General features: G+C 37.9%; 1 protein-coding gene across 1 annotated transcript in view; it reads left to right on the forward strand.

The window, feature by feature from the left end:
• The window catches only part of ABLIM2 (actin binding LIM protein family member 2), a gene marked incomplete at its 5' end in the record, with an annotated part of 109,508 nt that overhangs the window by 70,256 nt on the left and 19,752 nt on the right, over window positions 1-19,500 (forward strand). The window contains 6 exons of the mRNA XM_080638896.1: window positions 977-1,097; window positions 2,815-2,913; window positions 8,252-8,353; window positions 9,612-9,665; window positions 13,623-13,675; window positions 14,252-14,387. Coding sequence (XP_080495022.1) covers window positions 977-1,097; window positions 2,815-2,913; window positions 8,252-8,353; window positions 9,612-9,665; window positions 13,623-13,675; window positions 14,252-14,387 — 565 coding nt within the window. The remainder of the gene's footprint in view (window positions 1-976; window positions 1,098-2,814; window positions 2,914-8,251; window positions 8,354-9,611; window positions 9,666-13,622; window positions 13,676-14,251; window positions 14,388-19,500) is intronic.

Below are 19,500 nucleotides of genomic sequence, written 5' to 3' on the forward strand. Positions count from 1 at the left end.
GGTGGAAGGGACGGAGCACACGTGAACAAGAGAAGAAAAACTGATGACGGGAAAACAGTGTATACATCTCTATAGAGTCAAGGATAATCCTAGAGAAGCTAAGTTTATCTAAAGATGAATTGATGGATATAATTAAGTTGTCTTGATAGTCATTTGGATAGTAATGATGAGGCTAAGTAAGATGTCCTGTATGTTTAAATGGTGAATGATCCACTGAGAGTCATACGGATGCCTAAAGATGTCCCAGTATTCACAAGTGACTAGCACCTGCATGTCTTCACTCACTCCTACTGGAATAGAAGGGAAGCATTTTTTTGGAGTATGACTGTCCATAAGGTTTTAAGTGGTTGAAGCTAAGGTTTTAGTGGGAAATGGCTTGTGTGACTTGCTTTGCACAATGCTGCATTATTAATACTAATGCTATATATGAGTGTTTCTATCAGTTATCTAGCTAGTAATGACTATGTTGTAATATACTAGACTGAGCAATTTATACAGCAGACATAGTAATTTCTGTGACGTAATCAAGCCAACAAATGCTGATTTTCATGTTGCGTGTAACCACTGTGCATCCATTCATATGGGTACAAAAGTGACTATAGTACTACCATACTAACCTGATCTCATCTTCCACCCACCTGTGTATGTTCAGGGAATTATACTGTCCTGAAACTACACTTCTACAGTATTCTGTTCTTTTCAAATTGTATTGTCGTGTTTAATTCATGTATGTACTGACTTTCCTGGGAACATGACCATTCTCTGACACTTCGTGGAACTCTTTCAGTCACACTGCAGCGGAGGAGCTTACAGCTGAAAGCCACCTCATTTCATTGGGATTGCATGGAGCATTACAATAACATCGACTTCCATCTATATGCAAATGTGCACATGAAATGTGCAAAATCATATATTCTGTCTGTTTCAGAAGTTATTTCTCTTTCCTGATGACATACATTTCGTCTTTTCCTCTCAGGGTGACCAAGATGACAGATCTTTCAAGCAGTACAGGACGTCAAGTCCTAGCTCTGCTGGCTCACTGGGCTATGGTCGCTACACTCCAACCTCCCATTCTCCTCAGCATTACAGCAGACCAGGTAATGGAAAGCACTCTTATTTATTCTCTAGATTTTTTTACTCCTGTATCTTATTTTGTAAGTAAGGTAGGCTCTGAATGACAGGGGTTTAAGGTGGAATAGTGGGTTTACAGTGATTTATTTACTGTAAACAGAGACTCCCCTGGGGAGAAAGGAAACAAGTGTTTCAGGAACAAGCATCTAAGAAAATGAAAACAGGTGTCTAGAAAGATTGTTTCTATGTATTTGTAAACAGAAGATAGAACAGTTTAAAGAACTTAATCCTGGTCCCATCCTGCCTGAAGTGACACATTCAATCCCAATCTCTTTCAAGGTGTGGTGTGACAGTTGCGAATGCACACAAAGCAAGTAGTGTGATTGAGTAAATTCATGAGCCCTTCTTGTACTGCAGGGTTATGATCTGTGTCTCCTCTCCACAATGCAAGAGCTGGAGAATGACTAGTGATTCTATTGGCTGGATTTTGAAGGACAAGTTGCTTTAGTTGAGAAGCTTACAGCAATGTTTATTGCAGCTTTGGGCTGTAGTAGCAGCTGTGTTAGTGCACTTGTCACACAGAGAGGAGGGATCACCTCCTTTTGATCTTTGCATAGGAGTCCCTTACCAAAGCCCATTCATATCTGGGCACCATACAAAGTTTTATCCTTGGAAATAATCAACTGTATTGCTCAAAATTCATTCTAATTTTTCTCCGCTCCGTCATTGGGATGGATAACACAGAGCATTTATATTATTTTTTTGGGGTGTCTCTTAATTTCATTGGGAGTATAATATAATTATAAATCAGTTTGTAAATTGGGAGCTCTTAATCTTTCCAGTGGAAATGAAGATATTATGAATAACAGAAACAGGAATTGAATATATAATATATATATAAGCAATATATATAGAGAGATAAAGTCTTTGACAAAGTGGAAATGAGACTGAGTATCAAAGATCTATTAAATAGCAGACAGATCAGTCTCCACTGGAAGTATGGCAGCTATGTCATGCTTAAGCTTAGCTGCACATTGTTAAAGCAAGGAGGAAAGACAAAAGAAAATCCAAATTAATTCTAATGGTTTACAGCTTCATTGAACATTTAGAAGATAGATATCGTAAATGCCAAAATATGTTATCAGGATATTATTACAAAGACGACTTTTAAGAATGTTTTTCAAAGTACTTAACCACATGTCTAGCTTTCAGAGCTCAAATAACTTCAGGATGTTTCTTCAAATGCTTAAATTAATGCACTTGAGTGCCCTGGTGCGTCGTGAACTAGATCCTACCGGTGTGCACCCGATAGCAGAGAGAACTGGGCCCACTCATAGCACAGTTCTCAGCAGAGACAAGGCTCTCCCCATTTCATTTCATTAGATCCATTATGAGCATATATCATTCCCTCTTGCAGCTTTTGAGTATGCAGATTTTCCCCTGAGTGCAGCTATGCTTTTTATGGTTCCTTTTCTGGAATATTTTCTGATGCATTACATTATCAGTGTTTTCTATAATACTCCTCCTGCCTGTGGAAAGCCCGTGTCCCTTGGCCAAATGCATAGTATGGCCACTGTGCTGTTTTTAGCAATAACTGTAGAAGGATGAAGTCTCACATATAAGCTATATGTTTTCTAAGCATCAGGAGGAAAATGTTCCTGGAAAAAAGGATGGCATTGTAATTTGTGGCTTTCAGTAAGTGAACTAAATAGTCTATTTTCACTTACTCTCTGTTGCCCCCAGCTGGTACTCAGAGTCTTGGTACCAGTAGCTGCATCTCCCTGCCCCAACACCCAAGCCTTACATCTACATTCAGACATCATTACATCCCTTTCTTCAAAGGTAAGGTCCAGGAATGCAAAACCGTGCTGTGATACTGTAGACTTATTCAGATGTGTTTCACATTTATGTCTGTGCAAGCATGGCTTCCACTTGGATAAAATTTGTCTTAATTTTGTGCAAGTGCTTTCTTGATGTATTGTGGAAATTTGAAGAACTGAGTGGGTATGGGGCTTATTTTTGCTTTTTTTTTTTTTTCAGTGAGCATTAAGTGTATTTCCAAGGGGTGGACTGAAGGAATTAGCTTCCATAATGAAAATGAGGGAGAGAATAATTTGGAAATCGGTTTGTTCTAAAATATATTTTGGTGGTGCTAAATAAATATTATTACCAGCTTATACATTGGACCCAACACTGGATGATCAGTTATCTAATCTTCTAACCTACATTTAGATATCCTGCATATTATTTGTAGCATTAACCAAAAAATATGCCAGATAAGCTGGTTAAATCAATAAAGCTGCACTGATTAGGAAATAATCTGTGCCTAAACCATAGTAACTGAATGTGTTCTCCTTGCCTTTTTTTTTCTTTTTCCAGTGCATATTAACTTTGAATGAACTCATGTTCTCATGAGACAGTACAGGGGAATGCCATGAACCTTTGAGGCAAAGGCTATATTTTTTAGCTAGTTAGTTAAATGTCAGAAAGAGGAGACATTCAGCTACCCCACGTGTCTTTCCTGGAGTCTGTCCTCTCTAGTAACAGTATCAATGGGGCAGAAACATGAATGGCAAACATTTTCAATGCCTTTTTCTTGACTCTCTTGAACTGATGTAATAAAGCAAAACTGTTCTTGCTGTTGTAACCATTACAGAAAAGGAAGTGACCCTCTGCAGGAACCAGACTTGCAAACTCAACTGAATAGCAGGCACTCATTGCCTTTGGAAAAACAATGGATGCATATTCATTGGGCCCTAACACATTCAGAAAGAGCTCTGCCCACAGTCAGCTGAATTTCACTGGTATAAACAGGAACAGAATCAGGCTTGAGTCTTCCAAATATGATCCCTAAGAGAAAATTTAAGAAGAAAAAGCTGATGAGATTGAGCTATTTCTTACCATTTTAAAATCTACCTGAAAAGCTCCTTCCCACAACCACAAAGCAGTCACCCACACACACATTTCTGGGAGGCTGGCACATACCCTGGTATTCTCTGAGGCACTCTTGAGCATGTTTTTTTTGATCTGTTCTCTAAATTTGGACGATGTTATCCAACCTGATGTACTGAGTAAGGAAAAACACTTTTGTGTGCTCCAGTGCATGATTTCGCTGTATGGCAAGCTCTTACTCAAAAGCCCGCTTCTAGTTGCTTAGTAGCACTCCTGTTAAAATGAGTTTCTGTTCAGTGCTACCTGATGTTGCTCAGAGTAGCAGCAATTACTTAGTGCTTCTGTTTGGAGAAAGAAATCCTCTAGTGGCACCTCCTTGTGCCTGAACAGTTATTAGTAATGTGATCAAAATGATGTTTTGCAATTTTGCAACACTTTTTATCAAGGAGCTGAAATATTTTGCAAGCAGTAGCTTATAGTGCCTCACAGTGCTCCTGTGAGGCGGGCGAGCCTGGTTATCACTTTCCTGTATAGCTAACCTGAGCCCTGCAGAAGTGTATAGATTACCTCCTATCTTACGCTGAGTTAATGTCTTACACTGAGTCCAAAAGGAGTCAGATTTGTCCCCATCCTCTTCTTAATTCCTTTCTCTGAGTTGCAGGCTGTTTTTTTTTTTTTTTTTATTTTATTTTCAGTTTTAAGGAAAGTGAAATCAAGCTCATTTAAAAAAAAAAAATAAAATTATTAAATCCAAAAATAATACAGCACTTAATAATACTGGAAGTAATCTTTGTAAAGCCGGCACTCCATAGTTGCATCAAAAATGTTTCTTTAGGCTTCCAGGAGACAGAAAATGTTAATTTCCCTTGGGAAATTAAACCAGGCAGAATCTTTCTTTTGATTTCAATGAGTTTGTGTCACATTCTTCCAGAGAATTACATGGTTCATCATTTTTCCAGTGAAAAAAATATGATTACTGACTTCCTGTTCTTTCTTCAGAACACTGTAGTCAAGCTCCCATGAAGCGTACTAGGGTGACCTGTTCTTTATCATGCAGACATGTGGTTTAGTTATGCTCTTTTAAGGACTTTTGGCTTGGAATGTCTTCAGAATAAATCGTGTGAAAACCCCACTTCAAGTAAGCTTCACAGTTCACTGTCATAGAGTGTGATATTCCTAGTACCTATGCTTGGTGTAACTCTTGAGGTGATGGAGTCAGTGAACCGTGCTGAGCCCTGCTGAAAAATACTTAAAATGTGGTGGAAAGTATCTTGCCTTTCTAGAGCAGGAACGTGGCTTCCAAAGCCCATTTATGTGGCTTTGAAAGCTTGAAAAGAATTAGTCATCAAACTTCAAAAAACTTTGTCTTGCTTCATGCACCATGTGCAGAGATATTAAATGATCCAGTTTCAGGAGCAGGCTCTGATATCTCCCTCATTAGGCCAGTGGTATCTGTTTGTTGTTCAATCCTGAACTTAGACAGTTTTTAATGTAACTTGTTATCAAGTTTCCCATCCTCCCAGATAAGATAAAAGCTGACAAGGAAAGAGATACAAACAATGTTATACTTTTCCTGACAATCCCTTGAAAAGGGAGCATAGTCTGAGCTCTGGTCAGTTGGCTCCATAAACACAAGGTTAAGAGCCGCCTACCCTGTCAGCAGCCAAAAGACACAAGGAAGTTTTTGTGGTTGACACTTAAGTTCAAAGTAAGATTCTTTCCAAGTTAAACAAAATCCAGGGAAGAGTTCATGATTCTGTTTCTTGCTCTGCACTCACCAGTAGAGCAGATCACAGCCTGCAGCTTCTTGTGGCACAAGACAAAACCCAAATGTTTGAAAAATCACTCTTTGGGGATAGTTGTAATTTCTCTGAGACCTTCTTTGAAGTTCTTATTCAGTGTATACCAGGCAAATCTTGAAAGAGAGAAATTCTTGGCAAAGTCTCATTTGAGAGATTTTAATTATAGGCTAGATGAAATCACTGTCGGTAGTACCATCACATGAGTTTTCTACATGGGTCTTCATTTTGCTTTGTTATTAAATACTTATTTTTGTATGCAAAATGTGAAATACAACTCCTCTGTTTGTCCAAATCAGTGGCAGAATTAAAGTTTAAATGAGTGTCAGCTTGTATGAGTGAACCTTTTCTCCCATTTCATCCTTCATTCTTCCCTTTTGAGCAAGTTAGATGTGATGACTTTGAAAACCTCTCCACACATAAGGTCCTTGCATCGAGAAATTGGCATATTTGCTGTCTCCTGGTACTTGTGCTTGTATCGTGTACTGTTAGAAGTTTATTGCTCTTAATCAGTGCTTCCTCCTGATTCCTTGCTGACCTATCCTATCACTGAAGAAGGACTCTAGGTGTGTATGATACCAGCACCTTGGGGTGCTCAGTGAGTGATTGCTCATGCAGGTCGTATATTAATATACATTTTTAATAATATGCTAGTTTTTAAGTAAATGAGGAATTAATACACTGTGAAAATCACTTGAAAACTTTCCTCTTCTTTTTAAATCTAAAGATTCCAATAGTAGCATCACATTTGAATGAATGACATTACAAGTTTTTTAAGTTTGGAGTCATAAGGGATCTTGCTTAAATAAGTGTCTACCACTGCTCTTTGCATTCAAACTGGGAGCGACATTGGGGCGTCTTTCATTTGGTAGGAATGGCCAGGCATCTGGGCAGCAAGCAGCAAAGAAAGAAGGAATTAATAAATTCACATTGAAAACCTGTCACTACTTCTTTCTTTCCAAGAGCAAAGCAGTAATCAAGAAACTGAATAACTGTCTGCTTCCTTGTCTGAGGACAACTTGGCTGCAAGGTGGTTGTGATGCGTCAGGATTTTAGTAATTCCATACTTCTTCCTTTACCGTTTGGAAGGACCAGAGGCTATCAAGCAAGTGCAGTTGTGATTTCAGTTCTCAGCTGCTCAGATTACATTTTTCAGCGAGAAATCCCTGTTACTGGCTACACAATGGTAACAGCTGAAAAGTTTTTGAGTTTTAATTTTTCACCAACTGTGAAAATAACAGGCACACAATTTAGAAGGTATTAGTTAGTGTATCATCATGAGATACACAGCACACTCTTCTGACCTCATATGGCCTGTTTATGCTCCTGCTGGACACAGTGGCACTACCCATCTGACTTCAGTGGTGCATGTCAAGGCTGGCTTTGCTGACCATGAACCCACTGTTTGTCAACAGAGGCAGAGACCACCTCCATGGACATGGCCTAGACAGTTATGATAATCCAGTAGTTTTATGGTTATAAAACTTCCCTTCCTGAAGTCAGAACTCAGTTACAGATCTAGTATCCCTGAGCTGCTGCACGTTCTTTACCCCCAAAAAACCTTGCTATAATTACATCGTTACTAGCCATTAAATTTGTGCTCCATCCACACTAAAACAATAACAGTGAATTAACAACCATTTTATGTTAGAATAAATGTCATGTTTGGCTTCCAGCTGCTTAACAGTGCTGTAAACTAATAGGATTTTACAAGTCCCAAAAAAGTAGAGCTTTACTTTTTTGTTTGCCAAGCAGCGCTATAATGCCATAGAGTGTGCTTCGGGGAAATAAGCTAGGAAAAAATAAGTGGCACCTAACAAGCCTTTGGCAAAACAAGTGTAAAAATGAATATGCATCAATCCTTTGTATATCTTAAAATTTGGTGAAGTGACTATGGCATTATAGATCTATGACTTGATAATCCAACCTTGTTTGCATAAATAGAGCTGTGGCATGTTACCTGTGGGAAAAAGTTTGCAATTAAGAACCAAATTTCAACATCTGTTTTTATCACTGATATATGCAAGAATATTTGACTTTACTGGAACATCTGTTTTTTAGTCTAGTCCTGCCCTGAGATAAACACCACTGAATGATTTCATTACTGGTTTCAGGGCAGGCCATGAGCCATAGCATTAATCTTTTATAAACCGTGATTGATAGATTATTCAGTTAAGGCTATGCAAAACACATTGCAAGGCTGTGGATGTTTTGACCTTTTTTTTCTTTGTTGAAGTGCTGTTAAAAAAGAAGTTTTAGTTTCAAAGTGGGGCAGCTTAATCTGATATTATCTTTCTGATATTCATTATTGATGAGGTGCTTGGAGACTAAGCCAGTACACTGTGCTGAAAAGTAATGGGCTTCACAAAAATCATATATTTAAAACTGTTGGATTAACAAGTCATTCTGAACAAGCTTTTATGCTTGAAATACTCTACTTTGCTTTCCATTTTTTCTTTTATCTGCTTTCTTTGCTCTTCCCCTTGGAGGCAGTGAAAGTGGTCGGAGCACTCCAAGCTTATCCATGTACTCAGACAGCAAATCTTCACCTTCTGTCTATCAGCAGGCTCCTAGGCATTTCCATATCCCAGGTAGGCACGCACTGCTTAGCTTTTGATCTTCGATTGCTGGCACCTGTTTATTCTCTTCTGAATGTAAGCTTTTTCTTTCATTAATCTGTGAATTTGAACTTCAAGAGAAGAAAATTTCTGATAAGTGCGAATCTGTTACCTGTTAAACTTCATCTCAGAAATAAAGAAGTTAGAGGGCTGTGTGCTTGTGGATGTTAAAAAACGTAAGTGTTAGAGGAGGCACACAATGACAAGTGTTATTAAGCCTACAAAGGTACAATTATTTATAGTGCCGTGGCTGCATAGGTCTGTTGAATTTGTGTGCAGGAGGGAAGTTTGAAGGGGTTTTTGGCTTTGGTTTGGTTTTTTTTCTTATCCATCTACTTTCTGAATTAGAGTTATATTAATATAGGCTGAAAAGAGCTGGAAGACTTTAAAACTCCAGGAGGCTCACTGTGGCTGTGTCTTTGCATATGTGCTATACTGTTTTCAAGTTCACCTTCAGTCAAAAAGCACATTAAATTTATGTCCACACTGTTTAGCTCTTTGACTGCTAAGAGCATCTACCTGCTCAGTGGAATAGCTTATTCATTTTTAGCTTAAGGGGCTAACGTTTCTGAAAAGAAACCATAATTAGGAATTGTATCTGCTCAGGTCTGTAATACTAATTAAATCTGATGTCTGTACAATGTGATATGAGAACCCTGGACTGTGGCTCTGGGGGCTTTAAAAATTTCCTGGAAGGCTGAGTTAGCTACACAATTAAAAATATAGGCAAACTGTAGGATTTTCTAGAAGAATATTGAGCATTTCAAATATAAATATCTATGTCTGAATGTGTACAGTTTTAGTAATTAATGGAGAAATTCCTTTTTCAAGCATGGCTATAATACTAGTCTGTTATACCTGTATATGAGTTTTATTTTAAGTAGTGGCGAGTATAGCCAGTTTCTTTTTGTTGTCTATGAAATATATATTGGTATTGCAGATATAACCACCTGCATTTCAGCAAATTGACACCATTCAGGGTGCCTTGAAGCACTTTAAGAAAATTAGGAGGGATTATGCTGCATAAATAGGTATAGACAATGTTTTAAATATATAAAGATGATGGATAAAGCTTCATTCTCTTGTAATAACCAGTGAATGACAAACCACTGAACGAATGCTGAAGTCTTTGTTGAAGTGTTTGTACTTCTTAGTGTTCTTGAGACAAGCAGCATTGTATGAATTGCTTTCTTACTCTTTTATTCTTTCCTTTCTCTTTCCTCTTCCTTAGACACTGGCGTAAAAGATAACATCTATAGGAAACCTCCTATCTACAAGCAGCATGGTACAGTCTGCTCTTCTCTGTTTCAGCTTTATCTACGTGCCTTTGTAAAGAAATGCATATTGACTTCCAAACTCGTTTGGTGTAGTCTTTGCATTTCATTATATCCCTATAATATCAAGTAGAAAAGGAAGAAAAGTAATGAGAAAATTAAATAGCATTTTGTATAATATGCTGTCCAAGGATTAAGTAAGTTCTCTAAAACTGGGATAATGATATTTTGATTTGTCTTGGTAATTCAGAGCTTATACTAGTGTCAAAGCATGTTTCTCATTTATGGAATGCTACAAAACATGTAAATGTTGAAGGTTGCTCTCCTGTTTTCAGGCCATGCCTTGGGATACCTACGTTTTTTAAATAATTCTGACTTCTGCATTGCTGAGGGAATAAATGGTCATTGAGAATCGGTGTATATGAAATACCCACTTTTCATCTGCAAGTTCTTTAAGCTGTAAAACATCAGGAACAAATGTAGTCACACCATGGAAGTTAGGAACAAATTAAGTAGCTGATAATATCGGCAAGATGTGATTGGAAAACCTCTGGTAGATCCAGCAACAAGGTTGCTGTCCGAGTTTCTAAACAACACAAAGAAATATGTGATGTTTTCTGCCACTGAGAATCTGACTTAAGACCCTAGAAAATATGAAAAAATAGAAATATAAAGTCTGTGTTCTTCTATTAATATTTCACTAATGAGCATCACTGTGTTGCTGTCAGTGCCTGCCTACTATGTTCTCAGTGATGTTTGACAATGATCTTGCTTTGTGGTACAGGATTAGTAATAGGGAATTCATTTTCCCAAAATGAATTCCACCATTATTCTTTGGAAAAAAATACGTGGGGATTCTGCTGCAATAAGGGTGCCTGAAAAGTGCAGAAGTTTTAAAAATTATGCTTTCAGGTAGTTATCATCTTTATGCTATCTTTCACGGAAAACAACAGGTATTTCTGGTTTGGATGAAGTTCTAGTTTGGCTCTGATACAGCAGTAGAAGAAGGAAAATTGTCAGCTAATGTCTCCCAACTGAGTGAGTCAGCCTGTGCATGTTCACTGTAACTGGTACTTCATGCTGAAGTAACTGCACATGCAGATCATCCAGATTTAGATAACCTCTGTGGTTTTTCTGGGTATGGTTTTGAGCAAAGCAGGACTTGCTAACATTTCAGTGCACTTTAGGTGTTGGTCTTTGATAGATATTTTCTGCTCCCGGTGTCCTAATCTTGGACAACCTAATGTTACCTCTCAGGCAAAAAGATAGGATCTGTTTGGTTTAGTGCTTGAATTAATGTAATCTTTCAACCTTATAGTCTGCCCAAGCTCTCTAACTCTGTCTTGTCTTTAGATACACAAATCACTTGAGGCAACTTCAGGCTGAGCAAAAAAAAAGCTACTGACAAGGGAAAAAATTGCATGTTGTAGTGGTGTTTGGAAAGATCATGAGAAAATGCAAAGTTACAATCATCTGGTGTAAATCAGCATAGCTTCACTGATTTACACAAGCTGACAATATGGCTCCAATGTCCTGTATCCCGGCTGTATCATTTAATTTTATAGACTTTCTGGTTTCAAAAGAGGATTCTAAGTGGCAGCATTTTTTTATTCCAGGCCAGGCATTCTTGTTTCAATTTTCCATCCATTAGATAAGCAGTCAAAGTCTGGATTATGTCAGTTTTGCACTGCTGGATGGAGTTGTTCCTCATAATCACTGGAGTGAGCTGAGAATTAAATTATCAAGTCAGCAATTTCTGTAGGTTAACAAGGATATATGTTTTAAACTTTATTTATAGATTATAGATGTTCTGAAAGGTTACATTGAAAATACACACTTGTTTTTCTGCTGAAGAGCAAACCGTAATTTACTCTAACTCAAACTAAAATCTGTGAACTTTCCTTCTAATAAAAAAGAAATTAAAAATAAAACCAGTAAATAAAACTTACCTTTTGTTCTGGAAGTGCTCCTGGCTAGAGCATGAACACGTGAGCAGCTGATGATTCAGCTCCTCAAGCTAATGGGACACTGAACTAACACATGCTGAAAAGGAGCCAGAGAACATTCCTTCATTGAAGAGAGCAACTTTGAACAAACAAGCACAAAAATATTCTTTACAGCAAAAAGTGCAAGGAGCTCTTCCAGAACATTTGGCTTTAGAGGTTTCAGTTGCAGCAGTGTCCAATAGGTTTGCTGTAGCTACACCTTCTGTGTTTCTATTAAACACCCAATTCCAGAATGAAAAAAGGTGGTGGAAAAATGGGATGTGTGAGCGATCAGGCTGAGACCCGAGATCAGAAAGTGAAGAGTGCAGGAGCCTTCCAAAACGTCAGTGAACCAGGTTTAAGTACTTCTTGCAATGTAGGGACTTTATTTTTCACCTGTCATATATGGATACTTCTTTCTCTTTATTTCTTGGAGAAGCAGTTTGCCATCTTGGGAAAATGCTCTTGTGGGGATGCTGTTAGCTAACTGTGAAAACCCTGTGTTTGTTCATAATTTAACTTTTATTTTATGACCCAGCTTTGTTTTGCCACATTAAATTGAGGGGAAAAAAAAGAACAAACCTACAGTTGCAGATTTTCTCCTTTAACCCACAGGTTTTTTTCCTTACTGTAATTTGTCATTTTTCTTAAGAATCACCTCTTCAGCAAAACCAGTTAAGGTCTGGATCTGTGTGATGGCACCAGAAAATGAAACAGAACAGCACTGAAATGCCTGTGGTGGTGGCCTTTTGCCCATGTTGTTTAGATAAAGGGCAGATCCTCTTCTAGCATGCTAGTGTGGAAACAGAGGGGGCAGAGTTGAGAACAACTTGCTGCTTGTGTTGCAGCACCTCTGATGGTGCAATTTAATCTCCCCACCTTTGTCTCCGAGAATCTAATCTGAGGCTTTTTTATTATCATACTATTTCTATTATTAATAAATATGTTTTCTGCCTACATTGCATTGCGTGGAGCTCTTGTGTTGCCCTTTTATTCAGGCATTGCAGACAATCCCTTGTTATGATGAGTTCTCATAGGCTTAAAATTAATGATCATTGCATTACTCCTTTTTTGTACCATTAAAACTCTCCCCAAAGCAACATAAAGTGATACAAAGGCAAGTAGGACTCAGATTTTGTGAATTTATCCGAAACTATGTGAAATTTAGCATAAAACCTTTCTGCAAGTTTCTGAGGTGTAACTAAGTGTTTGGAATACTCTGCGACATAAAAGGCAATGAAAAACACATTTGATGGTTGAGAACTATTAATGAATAGCTTTTAGGTTTTCAGCTGAATTTCTTCTCAGCAAGATGGAAGTTACAAGACAACAAACCAACAGTAAAATATCAGCAATATTTTGTTGTTGTTGAAACACTCTTTAAGAGGGCGTTATAGTCAGAAAAGAGGTTGGTCAAAGAACTGTGAATTCTAGAGCCTGACACAGTCTCTCCTGCTGATTTCATAAAGAAGTAATACCAGATTTGTTCCAATTTGCCATCACTGCCTGTCCTCTGTAGGAGGCCCAGGTGTGCAGACCACAAAATATCTATGTAACCATAAGTACTTTCATGGTTATGGTAATGCAGAAGAATGGGGAAATGACTGCACTGTGTGCAGTGACCATATAAATCTGTCCCTAAATTACGATGTAGGTTTTTTTCTCACCGATCATTCCTTCAAAATAGTTTCTTCCTAAAAAGGTAGGTTTGAAATCCAGCAGGAATAGATTGTCTAAATTCAGTGCATACCTGAAAGATGAGCATTAGTATAATAATTTGAAGATAATTTAAATAGTTCTGTGAAATTATAGCTCTACACATCAACTTGTCTGCCCAGGAAATTTTTGTTCATGTTTCTTTCTTTTTATTGTTATTATTTTTAACTCTTAAGAACATTTGGAACAGTCAAAACAGAAAAAAAAAAAAAAAAAAAAAAAAAGATGTAATATGTTCTAATTTTTAAAATTAAATTAATCTTCCAGCAGCAAGAAGATCAGAAGGGGAGGATGGAAGCATGGATCAGGACAGTAAAAAGGTATTGATGAGAAAGAACAAAAGGAAGTAGTTTTTTACCTTTCTTTAAGCAAGTGTTTTTTAAAACATATTCATATATAAAGGTATTCTTTCATAGAACTGAAATAATCATTACTACTTTAGGTCCTTCCAAGGAAGTAAAGCAAAGCTTAATCGCTTACCCAGAAGGTTTAAAATATACGTTCTATAGTAAAGAAACAAGCAGGGATATTGAGGTTAAGAGCAATAAACTCATGGATTTTCACTTAGTATATACGGTGGTGGTTCAGTTAAGCTTGCTTAGGCTGCATCTTAGCATAGAAGAAATATATTAGCAGCAGATTAGTTACAAGAAAATGGCTGAATCTTCTAAAGTGGGACGCAATGATCAGCTTAATTAACAGAGAAACTACCCTCAGCCTAGCTGAAAGTTAAATGTTTCTGGTAGCTGTGATGTCTAAGTCATGATACAGTCAACTTTTACAATTTAATAAAGGATGCTACAAGTTGCACTGGGCATAAACAGTTCACCGATTTCCTAGACAGGTGAGGTAGGAGAACTTCATTCAGATGTTAAACAGGCTTTTCCTCTTTCCAGCTGAAGACCAGTTGGCTTATTCTGAAGGGGGATATGGACACCAGAACTAACTCCCCGGATTCGGAAACGCGGTCCCTGTCTCTGGCTGCCGACAGAGAAAACTTCCCGAGGGCACAGGAGACTGCTGGTTACTCCAGTGAGTACTGCATCCCCTGGCGCGCCAGCCAGGGAAGGTGGCCCTGCTACAGCCTGGTCCACCCAGCTCTCCAATTGGCTTCATGTTTCATATCTCTATCATAATTACACCTCTTTGTCAATTTGTTTTGCTATGGCTTCTAAGTACTAAGTGCTTTCAGATTGTGATAGTAAAACTGTTTATAGTTTCATGTTAATGAAGGAAGCAGCACTGTTTGTACAAATGCTGTATTGTCTCTGTGGAGAGCAGACATTCTTTACCACAAAAACCTGCTGCTCATTAATGCATAAAAGTGCCTATTTATTATGTGCTATTTTCAGTAGACAGGATGGTAGATTGTTGGCTTGTGCCAATAACTCTTGATACAAATTATGGATTTTGAATATCAGTAGAACCGTTTCTTCTGTATCATGATAAGCATAAAGAACACTTTGCTCCAAAGGTTAACTTAGAATAGGTATTTTTTATCATTGCTCACAGTTATACCTGTAAGTTCACTGAAATCTTGCAAGTGGCATAATGTGATAATTTTGTTATTAAATACTGGTCTGAAGACAATACGCCCATGCTAGCTGCCAGTGCCGAAAGTGTGGTCTATACATTTCTTACTCCACTTTTCAGCAAATCAGGAGGTGAAGGAAATGGTCATCAGAATCAGGTCTGAATTTTACTTTTAGATTACATAAACAACAAAAAAATAGATTAAATGAATTTTAGCAGGTATCTGGGCCATTCCTCTCCCTGCTTCCTCCATTACACCACATGGCTGTAGCAGGTCATCTGAGGTAAACAAGTTGGGGAAGCATTTTTCCAAAAGAATGCATCCAATGCAAGGCATGTCTGGCAGCAGAACTAGGATGTCAGTCTTGTGGGCATTTTGGTAATGTGATAGCTGGCTCCATCAGCTTATATTAAGGAAATTATGGCTTAGCCATGAAAGGAACAGGAAAAACAGATGGTACAAAGTCTGTCGCAAGGCTGTAACAAGATAAAAAGTTATTTTGGATCATCCATCTTGCTGGCTAACTTGAAGGAATTTGATTCCTTAATCCTCACCAGACGTCACATGCATGTGCACAAGGTGCATTGTAGGATTTCCTGTGCAGGTGAAACCAAGTCTGACCCCCTCACACACCCAACATCTGGACACCTAAACCTTTCACTGTAATGCACATGTTGGGTGTGTTTGGGAGCTTCCTGGAGTTGATTTAATGCTTTTCTATAGTCCTATATTCTATAGTTCTATTGATCTACTACTTTCTATAATAGCCCTTGTACACAGATTTTAAGTAGGGAGAAGTACATAGTGACCAAGAACTGTGTTACACAGGAACAACGTACAGTGTCAATGTCACTCTTCTATATCAGCATTTCTTTTATGGTGTTTGTTTTTTCTATTTTATTTTTTTTTTTATATTACTATTATTATCTTGGGAATGTGGACCTAATGCAAAAGGTGGTTCACACCTCTGTCAGTGTCAATATTATCTCTGTGTTGGTGCCATATAAGTTGTGTCATTCATTTTCCACTGCATTTTGCCAGCATTTCTCCATCCCTCCTGAAAACTGACCCTGTTACCCAATTAGCAGCAACACAGAAATGAAATTGAAGAAGTTTTGTCTTCCTGTTATTTACATTTCCTTTTTTTTTCTTTTCCTTTATAATTTTATTGGGCCACCTGACTGTCTTAATACTCACGGATATCCTATGTAATCTCTCCTCAGTGTTTCCTATTTAGTCCAACGCCCTGTTGGCCATGGAAGAGTAGTAGCTTCTCTGCCTTTTGCACTTACGGTTGAGAACTCTGACATTCAGCCCCCATCTCTGTGGCATAGTCACTGAGTATCAGAGAAAATAAACTTTTGGGGTATAGTTTTAGTGCCAAGTGGTTACATGCAGAGTGAAGGAGGATGACAGGCATCAGACTGTGAATCTCTGGTGATGTGTCCAAGCATACTGTGCAAACAGCCCTGTGTACAAACAACCCTGTATTCATCTGTCCAACCTTTGAGAAAACTAGAGAAGGCTTATTCTGCTCTGGAAGATATTTGGCCACATTACATTACCTGTATGCCCAGAAGAATACATCTAACAACAAAGCACATCAGTACGAGGCTTGTATAATTAGCAAGCATCTAAAGTGGAGCTTGTGTCTCCTTACATCTGCCTGTGTAAATGTGTTTTGTTTCTGTATATGTAATATACAGAATATATATAAAAAAATAATCAAACACTTACTATAATTTATTGTTTTAAGTGTTACATATTTAGGAAAGCAGACAGCTGGCAGGGTGTATAACCCATGGTGTTCTGTGTCCCTGATGTGCTGAGAGGCAACCTCAGAATATCGAGATTAAAGTCAACATCATACTGGGAAAAGCAGGAGCCATATCCATGCAGAGAGTAGCTGATGTTCAGATAGTGCCTAATTAGACAGAAAGATTGTTTTATCTTGGATATTTACTCCAGATAATTTACGGTAACAGTTTGATGTGATAATGAGCAGTATGTGATTGTTGGCTTCCAGGATTGTATTTTTCCTTTATATTAAAAAAAAAAAAAAAACCAAGAAGCAAAATAAAAAGTGTTTAGCTTTATAACTAAGTTCATGGGAAACAGAAGCTAAGTGAAATACAGTTCTCACTGGAGTCGGTGGGTCTTGCCAGCTTGTTTTGGGCTATTTCGGCTTTATTTGCCTCTTGGGTTTCTTCCAGCTGGCCACACGAGGTCTCTTGTGCCTGGAGCAGTGGTTCAGCTCTGGCAGCCTGGAGGCAGCTCCTCAGCTGCAACCTGCTGGAGTGAGCCCTGTTTGCTTTCAAACTGGGCTTTACCTTGGTGCATTTTAAACTGTCTCACCAATATTCTCTGCAGGCAGGAGGCCAAGAAACTGAACTCTGCACTGATGTTCAACACCAGCATCTTCTTCCAGGCAGGAGCAGGGATTCTGTTGCATATACATTTATTCTACCTCACACTGTTATACTCTTCTCCCTCTGGTGTCAGAGCCATTCAAATAACAGGCAATGATAAGTTTCTTAATTTCCAGATTGGAATAGCCAAGTGATCTGTCTAATTCAGTAGTCATCCCTATGTCCCTGTATCAGACAAGGAAACCCCCTGCAAGGCTGGTGGTTGATTATGTTTCTAAAGAAACACTTGCTTTTATAGATCATTTTCATTTTACTAGCTTAAATAAATAAAGTTTATCAAAATTCCTTTCCTGTGATGAGCTTTCATTGCCCCAGTTATCCTGTAGGCCACTGGCCTGGTGGACTTAATTTGGCCCACTTGAACACAGATGAACAAGAACAGCACAAAGGACTCCTCCAGGATCAACTGTCACTGCCTGAAAATACTGTCTTTTCCATATCTGTGATGTATCAGGACAGACATTTCAAACTTTTACTTTTTAACACTTGTATTAGCAACTCAAGATCATCTTTGTGATCAAGCTTGTGAGTCACCTTGTGATATCTAAGCTTGTATCCTTCACCGTCATTTCCAAATTATGAACTCTCAGCTTAAACTGTAAAAGTTTGGGGTATTTATTAGTCCCCAAGTGCATGACTTTTCCTGTGAATTATTAAATCTTACCCATTTCTGTTACATTAATGTTCAAGGTTATCCCAGTTCTTTATGATATCACAATCCTCCTCCTGCCTCAGTGCTTTGTAACTCTGTATAGACAGGAAAGTTTATTAGCCCATTACTATTTTTGGTGTCCAGGTTATTAGTTAAAACATGAGGTAATTTTAACTCAACACCAGTCCATGCTGACACTTCTCTGTCAGCTCTGCTGAGTTCTCACTACCCATTTCTTTTGATTTCATTATTTTCTTACTGACCTTACAATTCCTCTGATAAACTCCATATTCTCAACATTTGTGTTTAATTCTATATGCAGTCAAATACCAAACACTGCAATGACATTAAATCAGATAAGATCTGATAAAATGTATGATGTGCAGAAGTTATTTCTCTTAAAGAAAGCTGCCACAAAGTCTGTCAATGTGTCTTTTACATATGTCAAACCAATTAAAAATTATGTGAATATAATTGATTTTCTGTTTACTTCAATGTTTTTATTTAGTCTTTACTTAATTTTTCTGTTGGGAGCAAACTATTAGCTCCTTATTACCTTTTTTCCCTTTTTAAATATAAAAACTATAGTTGCAGTTCCCCAGTGGCAACAGGTATTGGATTTACAATTCAATTTGAGCTTATTGCTCCCTGTTTAAGTACAATTAAGTGCTTTGAATTATATTTCCGTCACAACTGGGATTCATTGGTGTACCCTTCCTCCATTAGCTTCCCTCCCTTCTTACTCAGTACTCTACCTTTTGTTTGTTAAAACAAAGGTGAAATACTCTTTTCAGTGTTGGATCCGTACCTAGGTTACCTTTCACCTCTGCTGTGTACTGACATAGTGTAACTCCCAGTAATCCCATTTCTTCTTCCCTTGTTCTCTTTTTATTTGGATAGCTGGAAAACCTTTTGCTATTTGTTTTAATATCATTTTCAGTGCTTAAGTTAGCTTGACTTCTGGCAGTTCTTTATCTCAGCACATTGTGAGCTCTTTGCTGATCCATCTTTTTTTTTTCCTTTCTGTATGTTTATTTCTAATAATCTCCTTAGAGTATGTATTAATCCAGTGGGGTATGGATTCCTTTCCTGCATTCCCCGTTGGATACAGATTAGTAACACTTTTGACAGAAAGAAGTGCTGTGCATTCAGTTCTTTGAGCTAGCTGACTTCTGCAACTCTTTGCATCAGTTTATCAAAATATCCTCTTCTGGAATCAAGAATGTTTATCCCACACGTGTTTGTTCATCTTCTATTTAATTTAAACTGATTCAGCTTGCATAACAGCATTATTTTTATTAGCTACAAGCTAATATGAAACCCTTTTGTCCTTTCACTGACAGAAGGTATTTCCAAAATCTCATATTAGATTCTCAATACTAAAAGTAAGGCTCTTCAGTTGTTTCATAGTGACTGCGCACAGTTTCATCACCATATTACAGCCAGTTTGTTCATGGTAACACCACTTTGTCACTTTTGTCTATCTTAAAACTTGCATTCTCTAGAGTGTTTGTACTCTCACTGATTCCC

Source organism: Psittacula echo (assembly GCF_963264785.1).
Source record: "Psittacula echo genome assembly, chromosome: 1".
Classification (NCBI taxonomy): domain Eukaryota; kingdom Metazoa; phylum Chordata; class Aves; order Psittaciformes; family Psittacidae; genus Psittacula; species Psittacula echo.